Below are 9,523 nucleotides of genomic sequence, written 5' to 3'. Positions count from 1 at the left end.
GCCCATGCCAGCCCAGCCAAATTTGAGTTATATCAGGAGAAGGGATCTGTTCAGAAAACTCACCCATCTCTGCATATTTACATATTCTATTTTGGGGTCTCTTCCTTTTTTTTCCCCTTAGCTTCCTAGAAAAGTTCTCGTGATCAATTCCAACTTCACCTCCGCTGAACCGCAAAAGCTCACTCTCAGCCCCATCTCCCCTCCAACAGCCAGCCAGCCCCCCTCCAGCTCCCCTCCTGCAGGTGGGGTTCTCCAGAGTTCTCTGCCCTCCCTGCCTCTGCTGCCCCCACCTATTCAGGCCTCAAACCCTGCCACGGTTTTCTGCTTCCACTATAACATCTCCGTAAGGTCACTATGCTCAAGTCAGCAAGTCCAAGGTCAGCCCTGGCTGCTAGGTCTCAGCACAGCAGCTCACAGCACTGACCGTGCCCTTTGTCCAGTTCCTTCCATTCCAGCAGCTTTGATGATTGCTGGTGTCGCCTTCCCAGAAACGGTGGAGACCCCCCCCTTCCGTGTTCCACGGTCACCAGTCACCATCCCTATAAAGTCTAACTCCTTAGTGGGTGTCTGTTGCCTGCTACCCATCCCTGAAAAGCTGAATTCCCTTCTCACAGGACACGGGCTGAGTCTTCAACCCAAGACTTCTTGATCATGATCTCTAACTTAAGAGACACCCACTGTTCTACAAGACACCCCCACCTGGCTGTCCCATGGCACTGTGAGCCGGACGTGTCCCAAACCGGCCCTGCATTCCAAATCCAACCCCCAATCCCTTATTCTGGCCACCCCACCACTCACTGCCGCACTACCCACTCACGCCCCACCACCTCCTCTGTCTCCCTCGTCCCCACATCTAGTCTGTCTTTCACATCTCACGTCCCTCCACCCAGCCCCCCTACTGTGGGTGGCTCTAGTCCCCACGTGCATCCCATCTGCAGGCAGCGAGCCGCCTAGCTGGTCTCCCACCGCCAATCTCACTTCCCACAAATCCAGCCTCCACACAGCTGTCAGGTTACCACACACGAATCCGGCCCCCTCACTGCCCTGCCTAAACCCATCCAAGGGGTGCTCTCTGCCTTCAAGCTCCTCCACCTGGTCAGACCCCACACCACCTCCCACCCCTCCGCACCCACAAGCTGGGAGAAGCAGTGGGAAGTGCACCAGCTTTGGAAATAGATAGACCTGAGCTCCTAAGGCCGACTTGTCCAATGCCTAACTGTGCTTGTGGACGGATGACCTCACCTCACAACCCGTGTCCTCACCTGAAAAACAGAGATGATTAAGTAACGCTCACCTTTCCCAAGAGGCCAGAGGGACACTAATTCCTCCAATGGATCTCCACCTGCCCTCCTCCCACACCACCACACTGCCAGGTGGGCCCAGAGTCAGTGCTAAGTGGGTCACTGCTTCCTCACTGGCCTCCCTGCCTCAAGCCTGCCCCACTCCTGGCCTGTTCCCACAGAGCAGTCAGTGGTCTATCTAAAATGCAGACCTCGCTCTCCCTGGATTCAGAATCTCCTGTGACTCCCAGTGTTCTTAGGGGTAGTCCAAACTCTTGATGTGGCTTAAAACAATCCAGCCTCTGCCTATCTCAAAAATCCATCCTGCCACACAGGGCTATGAGAGCCGTATTCTCCCCACTCCTAGCTCACTCGGCACATACACCTTCCTGCCCAACTCCTTCCCTCCCTCAGCTCTCCGTCAGACACCACTCTCTCCGAGAAGCTCTCCCTCACCCACACACCTCCACCCTAACCCAAGTGGGCTCCCCTTTCTATGGGACCTGCCTTGTCCGGCTCTCACCAGGCTTTCACGTAAACATTTGTTTTTCTGCCTTCCCAGTGACGTGGCTCCGTGACAGCAAGGACTCCATGAGGTTTACCTGGCACAGAGCAGGGGCTGAACGAATGTTTGTTGGAAGGGTGAAGCAAACAATGGTGAGGAAGGCGTCCTTGGCCGCTGGAAAGCCCCAGGCTCCGTGGGGGCACTTATCAGACTCAACATATATTATTTAAAACATGGCCACAGGAAGTAAAGCCAAATTGCCAAGACCTTGGAGGAAAGAGCTGACAAAGAAGGGAAGGGGAAATCGTGGAAACGGTTCAATTCTGGGAAGCAGTACAACTGGTATTTGGGGGTCAGTTCCAGGGACAGGGCAGGGTTACCCAAATGTCCCCCAGCGTAATGGAGTGGGAGAGTTACGGAGCCCCAGTGCTTGTGATGGCAGTCCCCAGGGGCAGGGTATGAGTGGCCAAAGAATGGAAACTAGCTCTAGGCAGTGTCGTGGGGAGAAGGGCTGTGTCAGCCCCATGTGACCAAGTGGTCCCATGTGGCTGGAACTGGCCTCTGTTCCTACCACGAACAAGCCAGAGTGGTTGTTGGGTGAAAAGACAGAGCTTCCTTCCCGGTCTGTGCTCCCACCCACAAGGAGGCAGCTGGGCTGCAGGTGGACCACTGAGGCACAAAAGAGACTCAGCACCAAGAAGCCCTTTCAGCCAATGCAAACCCTTCTCCACATTAATTCTAGGATGGAGAGGGAAATGTGGCAAGGCTTCACATTTTCTGGAGGAGGGACAGGACAATGTGCTACTCAGGCCAGATCTAGAACAAGGGGCCCACCTGAGTGCCTCCCTTTAAGAGCATCACCGATAAACTGGAAGTCGTTCGTGGAGAACAGGATGTGTGAGGCACCAACACCAGCACAGGCCAAAGGGGGAAGTGCATTGTCACCCCTCTCCCTAACTAGAGCCAAGCTAACAGAGCAGAGTGGGCAGCAGGCTTGGCTGTGTGCTCCCTTGGGGCAGAAACGGGACCGAAGGACAGAACAGGCCATCCTTATAAGCAGTAGGCCTCTCGTCCCAGGAAGTGACAAGCGGAGGCTGAATGACCAGGACCGTGGCTGCGGCGGGAGGGACAACTGCCTAAGGCACAGGGCAGGGGCAGACCTGAGCTCCTTTCCACTGAAACACCATCTAAGGGGAAGGATCTCTTCCTGACAAAGTATTCCAAGCACACAAAACCCACTCGCTCAACTTGGACGTGTGCGCGACGCAGGAGGGAACACTGTGCCAAGGGGAACGAGAGCTCGGGCAGATGGAACAGCAGCTTGGGGGTTGGTGCCCTCTCATCGAGAGGAAAGCTGAGCCCTGTTCGTGTTGGTGTTGTTGTTTAGTATTGTTATTTAACTGCTCTTGTATTTACGCCTTCAGGACAGAGAAGAGGGCCCTGCCTCCTGGCACAGTTCTGAGGCCCACAGTCTGGCAGCTTTACGGGATAGGCATCGAACACTCCCTGGCGAGAGGAGGCCAGGGGGGGAATAGGGAAGCTTGTGGAAGCCTGTGGAAAGGCGAGCCGCCCTACCAGCTCACTATAAAAGTGCATCTGCTCACTCCTCAGACCCGGGGTCCTTCCAGAGGCACAAGCCTCTTCTGGCCACAGCCACCACGTAGCAGCCACCCTGACACCAGTGGCGGCTCTGCTCCAGCCTTAGGCATGTCTCGAGGCTACCACACCCCAAAGTACCAAAAGGCCTGAGGCTATCACTGGAAACTTCTCCAAAAAAGAGAACGTGGGCATCACACAGCATCCCATGACGGGGTCTACAGTTCTCTACCCAGGGCTCAGAAGGAGGGCCAGGCCACAGTCCCCGACCCCACAGCACCAAGTCCCACGCTCGCCCCACTGCCTCCACCAGCTCAGATCGGCCAGGATGGCCAAGCAATGGACAAGGCAGAAGGTGGACCATCAGATGTATTGGGGAGAGGGGAGATGGGGCACCTTCAGGAGTGCCTCCCACGGGCAGCCGCCTTGGCAGTTTGCTGGGGGGTCAGGAGGAGTAGGAGTTACGGGGCTCCTCCAGCAAAGATGAGCTCCAGGGCCGCTTGGATGTCGCCGCCAGTGGCCTGCAGGGCCCGCAGGCTCAGCTCATCGTCCTGGATGCCCATGTCGCGCAGCTGCTGCAGCTGGGGCTGCCACTGGCTCTGCAGAGAGACAGGAGAAGGGAGGCCATTAGCTGGGGTCCCCAGGAGACCTGGTCGCGTCTGCTCTTTCACAGGGAGCAGAGGAGGCCGGGTCCTAAGTCAAAGCCGCTGATGGTAGGTTCCGCAGAACACAGGGCTTCTAGGAAGCCTACCAGAGGGCCTTGAGAGTTTAGAGAACAACGAGAAGTTTTCCCAATTAAAAAAAGGAAAAATTTAACATAAGGATCAAAAAAGAAGGCACAGATTACTCACTATCTAAATTTTAAAAAATTAAATTACTTTCCTTCTCCTGCTCTATGTATAGACAGACACACACATACACACAGATGGGGGCAGGGGGTACGTTTTTAAATTAGTTTTGTTTTCGAGAGTGATGCAGAGTGAAAAGTCTCCCTCTATCCACTCCCTTTCCCACCCCAGATAACCTATTCTACTTATCTTTGAGAAAATGCAAATATATATTCCCATATCTATTCTTTTCTTAGTTAGACCTTTGTTCTACCCTCAGCACCTGCCTTTTTTCCAACATAACTAACGTATCCTGATGGTCTCTCTATGCCACTAGAGGACTTTTTAATAACTATACGATATTCCAACTCATACATGTCCTGAAATGTACCGTAACTGAGCTGTTTCCAACCTTTTGCACTATAAATGATGCCGCGGTGACTGCCTCTGTACAATGGCATTTTCTATGTGCACGCACACCTATCTCTAGGAGAAATTCCAGGAAATGGGCTGCATGGAATCACACGGCTTTAAGGCCATCAGCGCTTCCTTTCCATGAAGAGCCTGTTCCTGTCCTTTGCCCACTTTTCTATGGAGTGGTAGGTCCTAAATTACTAGAATTCTACATACCAGGAAGTTTTGCCTGGTATGTGTTACAGATTTTTCCACCTGTTTGTTGTTGGCCTTTGGCCTTTGCTTGTTTTTTTGTTTGGCTTGGTTTGTTCTTCAGAAATCTTCACTTTTACAAACTCAAAATGTATCACTTTTTATGTAATATCTCCTGATTTTGACCCTCAGCTACAAAAGGCCCTCTTTACTAAGGGCTTAAAGAGATTAACCCACATTTTCTTTTAGTACTTTCAAAGCTTTATTAATATCTCTACTTCATGAAGGAGGAAAGGCACAACTCAGGGAAGACCACAGGCTCACTCATGGGGAGAAGGCAGTGGGGATAAAAAGCAAATTCAGAGAGGCAGGCAGGCAGGCAGGCAAGGGTGAAGTGTGGCGGGTTTTTCAAAAACCACACAAACCCAACTTGGCAGGTCAGGTGGAGCCAGCAAAAGCTCTTGAACTGGAGAGCAGTGTGAACAGGCTTCTAGCTGGGAAGACGAAGGAGTGAAAAGACGAGCTGTCCATGGGTCCTGTTCCTGTTCCCCTCACCGTCCACCAAGGCCACACAGGTTTAGAGGAAGCCACATGAGCCTGAACCCTGTCCTTCCCACTTGATGGTGTTATGACCCTGGACAAATCCAGAAATGACACTCACCCCCAGGCTCAAGTGAGGAGCAAAGGAAACAGAATGAGGCAGATAGCTCATGCGCAGAGATACACAATACAACGTCGGCTCCTACGGTCTTCCACTTAGCTGGAGTGATCTTTCCATAAAGATAAAGAGTGATGGTGTAAAACCTTCCTTGGCTCCCTGGTGACTGCACAATCAAGTCTGAAATCCTTACTCAAGCACTCGAGGCTGTCACACTCAGGGTCCTGCTCCCCTGTTCTCTGGCTCCATCTGAGATCTTCTCAATGAGGACACTGCCTTCTGACCTTGCAGGCTTGGGGATGTCACATGTACCTCCACACATTTGCTCCAACGGGAGGCTGCCTCTGCCTGGACACCATCCTCCTGCCTGAATACCCCCTTCCTTGTCTGGCTAATCTCTACCCAATTCTCTGATAATCACTTCAAACACCCCTTCCTCAGAAAAGTTCTGCCTGACCCAGGCCCTTACCTCAAGCCCAGGCTGGGCTTCTCACTCTACTGCTCCACTGCTTCAGTCTCCTGGTACCCCTCCACGGCAGACATGGTGATGGCTCACCCCTGCCCCAGCAGCTGGACCGGGACCTGGTACATCAGTGCTCAACACTCAGTCAGTGCTCACAGAATGAATGAATGACTCCTTGACTAAAACTGCCATTAAGTGTCCCAGCCACACAGTCAGTGGAGTCAGGTCATGGCCACAGGGTGCAGGAATGGAAGCCACGGGGACAACTGCCCTTGCTGAAAGCACCCTCTCCTGTCACACTGCCATGCCCCAGCTGTTCCCCGGAGCAAATAAGGCCCTCTAGAGAGCAGAAAGAAGCACAGGATTCACAGTACTAAGGAAGCTGCACGGATCCCGGAGTGGGGAAAACCGACCTGAAGGCTGGGCTGCCCAGAAGCCTGCAGGGCGTGCTGTAGGGCCTGGCTGAAGAGATCGTTGGTGATGGGTGTCCCTGACTGGACACCGGATGACATTGGTGAGGTCCCTGAGGAATGACCCTAGAGACAAATCAGTGGTCAGTCCCACCCTCAGAGAAACCCCAATCTTCCAGCATATACACGAGGCTGTCACAGCACCCCCTCGTGGGTCCCTGGGGTACCCAACTACTACCTCCCAATAGAGACCTATGTGGGACAACCACACAGGGGTGCCTGAAAGCTCGCTGAGGTCAGGAAAGGTTCCATCCTCTTCCATTCCAGGGAAATGGAACTGAGCCTCGGACATAGCCTAGGACCCCAGCGCTGGGAGAGATGGCCTTGGCAGCTAGAGTGATCATTACCAGGAATGCTCAAGCCAGTGACGGCTGAGCCCTGTCGAGGATGAAGGGCACAGCACACGAGGGGAGGGGTTCTGGACTCTACTGCAGCCCGGACGCTGAGCCCTAAAGGCAAGTCAAGGGGATGGGGACTGAGCTGCAGTGAGAACCCCACCAGCAATCCAGGAAGACTTCAGCTCAAACCAGATCTCGCAGCAGGGTCAGCAAAGGTAAACCCACTGTACGACTGAGGAGCTTCTCCCCTGGGGCCCCGCCCCCATACCTGGGTGCCTGGAGTTGGCGTGTGAGAGCTGCTCTCCGGGGTGCTGGCCAGGGCCAGGGCGGTAGCCAGCTCGCTCTGGGTGATGGGCCGAGGACCAGCAGCTCCACTGTACCCCAGGGAGGCTGGGCGGGAGCTGGGAGTGCTGCTAGAGGGCGTGGACCTGGAGGTCTGGAGAAGAGAGGCACCCAGGATCAGGGAAGTGGCACCATGACATTCCCAGACGAACCCCGCCCCCGCGGCAGGAACAGAAGGAGCCTCTCCAAGCTGCCAGGCCCAGAAAGGAATAGTATGACATAGATTGGCCACCAGAGGGGTTAAGACCACCCCCCAGTTTGGGTGTGCCAAGTCCCAGGGAGAGGCGCATCCCTGGCATCATCTCCTCTAACTGGCAGGCAGCCAGGCCACTTACTGGGTGAAAGTCGTCCTCGTCGTCAGAGAGCCCTTCAAACAGGAAGCCACCTGGAGGAGGGGAGAACAGATTTCGGGAGGAAGAACAGAGAGGCACAGGCGGAGCTCCAGAATCTCGGCTCAGATACTCTCCAAATTCACATTTTCATCTCTCCCCTTGGAAAATTACAGGACAGATGCACTCCCTGACTCAAACTGAGAGTTCCCAAGGAACGCCCTCTGCCAGCGCTATACATAGCTGCTGAGTAAAGCGAATCCCTGGGCCACTGCCGGCTCCCGAGGGGGCCTCTGTTACACTCTCGGGAGCCTACCTGGCATGTCCCGGTACGAGCTGGAGGGCATGCTCCTTGAAGACGAGTCCGCTCCCGGCAGTGGGGTGCTACCCGCCACCGAGTGCAGAACCAGGACGATGGCGTTGACCAGGGCTGGGTGAGCAGGCACCAACCTGGGACAGAGGCAGGAAGAAATACAAGGGTAACTGAAGTCCTGGGTGTGCCTCAGAATAGCTGCACTCCCCTGTCGGACTTGAAATTCCTCACCACGTGCCACCAGTGGGCTCTGGTCTCCTGCTCTGCCCTCAGTAGCAGCAGCAAGGCCCCCAGCCCTAGGGTCCACTGCCAATGCTTCACCTTGCCCTCCGGCAAGGCATGATGGGACATGCACAGCCCAGGAGGCTCAGGGGTCCCTGTCTGGTCTCATCTCCGTCACTACTTTCCCAGACTCTGTCAGGTCCCTTCTGTTCCCAGGATAGAGCTGTTTTCTTCACTTGCAAAATAAGGTCTATAACTTTTATTGTCCCTTCCAGCTCTAAAATTTTAGGGACCAATGTACCTGTAACCTTCCACATCTTAAAATATTTTAAAGGCTCAGGGCACCTGGGTGGCTCCGCTGGTTAAGTGTCCAACTTCGGCTCAGGTCATGATCTCATGGCTTGTGAGTTCGAGCCCCTCATTGGGCTCTCTGCTGTCAGCATGGAGCCTGCCTTGGATCCTCTCTCTCTCTCTCTCTCTCTCTGCCCCTCCCCTGCTCACGCATGTGCATGCTCGCTCTCTCACTCTCTCTCAAAAAAAAAAAATATATGTATATATATGTATATATTTCAAAGGCTCTCCAATATCCACCAAATGAGATCTGAATGGAGCCCAGCCACAAAGCCACCTCCCTCAGAACCCTGCTTCAACTCCGCATCTCTAAGTGTCCCTGCCCTTGGGCTTTGTCGGTCTACTGGAAGCCCCTGCTCTTTCTCAACTCCTGACATACTTAAAAGGTGGACTTGGGGAGAGATGGGGTTAGGCTCTAAGAGCAGAATCTAGGGTGACGATTAGGTTTCTGGTCCAACCATGAGGAGAGATAGGGTCCCCTTTAATAAGATGGGTAGACTTACGTATCAAGCATGCTGGGGTCGGCGAAGACAGAGAAGAGGTCCTTGTCCTGGAGAACGCCTAAAGGAGAACGGGGTCACCTCAGACACTGGGAATCTAGCCAGATCCAGGAGGGTGTGGAGAGGCTTCAGGCCTCAGAGCAATCGGCTTAATAGGGACACAGGACCACAGAGTGGCTCTCGTGACAAGGGGAGGAAACAAAGCACCAAGAAGCACAACCCAAGTGTCCTCCATCGTGTTCCCCACTCACCACCTCCCTCGGCACTTAGGTCACATGCTCCATATCGACACATCAGCCTCTCTTCCCCATATGTCTAGGTTCCTCCCTTGGCCACCAACGTGTGTAGGAAGTCTTCCCTCCTGGGGGCTAAATGCTGCCCCCATCTGGCATCCTGCAGTCTGGGCCATGATGTCAGGTAGGCCATGATTTCTCGGTGGCACTGACCGCACTTGGAGGGGTGGGTATATGTAACACATCTTGGTTACCCCTCTTCCCCCAACAAGACTAGTGATTCTTCACAAGATGGTAATTGAATTGCCTCTCTCTGATTCTCCTTCTCCAACAACTCTCGTTTCCTCAAGCTCAGTCTCGTGCTTACCAAGAGCAATGGGGTCACTGCTGAGACCTGGGGTGGCCACAATGATCTGATCCAGAGATTCCTTATTGCTGAGCATCTTAAAGACCTGCAGAGGAAATGGGGGGGGGGGGGGGCGGGGGGGGG

General features: G+C 54.1%; 1 protein-coding gene across 3 annotated transcripts in view; it reads right to left on the bottom strand.

Moving 5' to 3' along the window:
• Window positions 1-3,732: 3,732 nt before the first annotated feature.
• Window positions 3,733-9,523, bottom strand: part of UBL7 (ubiquitin like 7) — a 13,106-nt gene continuing 7,315 nt past the window's right edge. For 2 of the 3 annotated variants that reach the window (XM_077745796.1, XM_077745807.1), the window contains exons 5-11: window positions 9,401-9,485; window positions 8,804-8,861; window positions 7,731-7,864; window positions 7,421-7,470; window positions 7,012-7,179; window positions 6,349-6,471; window positions 3,733-3,980 (exon numbers count right to left, since the gene is read on the bottom strand). In XM_077745796.1, coding sequence (XP_077601922.1) covers window positions 3,843-3,980; window positions 6,349-6,471; window positions 7,012-7,179; window positions 7,421-7,470; window positions 7,731-7,864; window positions 8,804-8,861; window positions 9,401-9,485 — 756 coding nt within the window. In that variant the 3' untranslated portion in view covers window positions 3,733-3,842. Of the gene's footprint in view, window positions 3,981-5,941; window positions 6,055-6,348; window positions 6,472-7,011; window positions 7,180-7,420; window positions 7,471-7,730; window positions 7,865-8,803; window positions 8,862-9,400; window positions 9,486-9,523 lie in introns of all 3 variants that reach the window. The other variant, XR_013330672.1, reaches the window with a different exon arrangement.

Source organism: Crocuta crocuta, unplaced genomic scaffold, assembly GCF_008692635.1.
Source record: "Crocuta crocuta isolate KB4526 unplaced genomic scaffold, BGI_CrCroc_1.0 scaffold130, whole genome shotgun sequence".
Lineage (NCBI taxonomy): Eukaryota > Metazoa > Chordata > Mammalia > Carnivora > Hyaenidae > Crocuta > Crocuta crocuta.
This window is presented reverse-complemented; position numbering and strand designations above follow the sequence as displayed.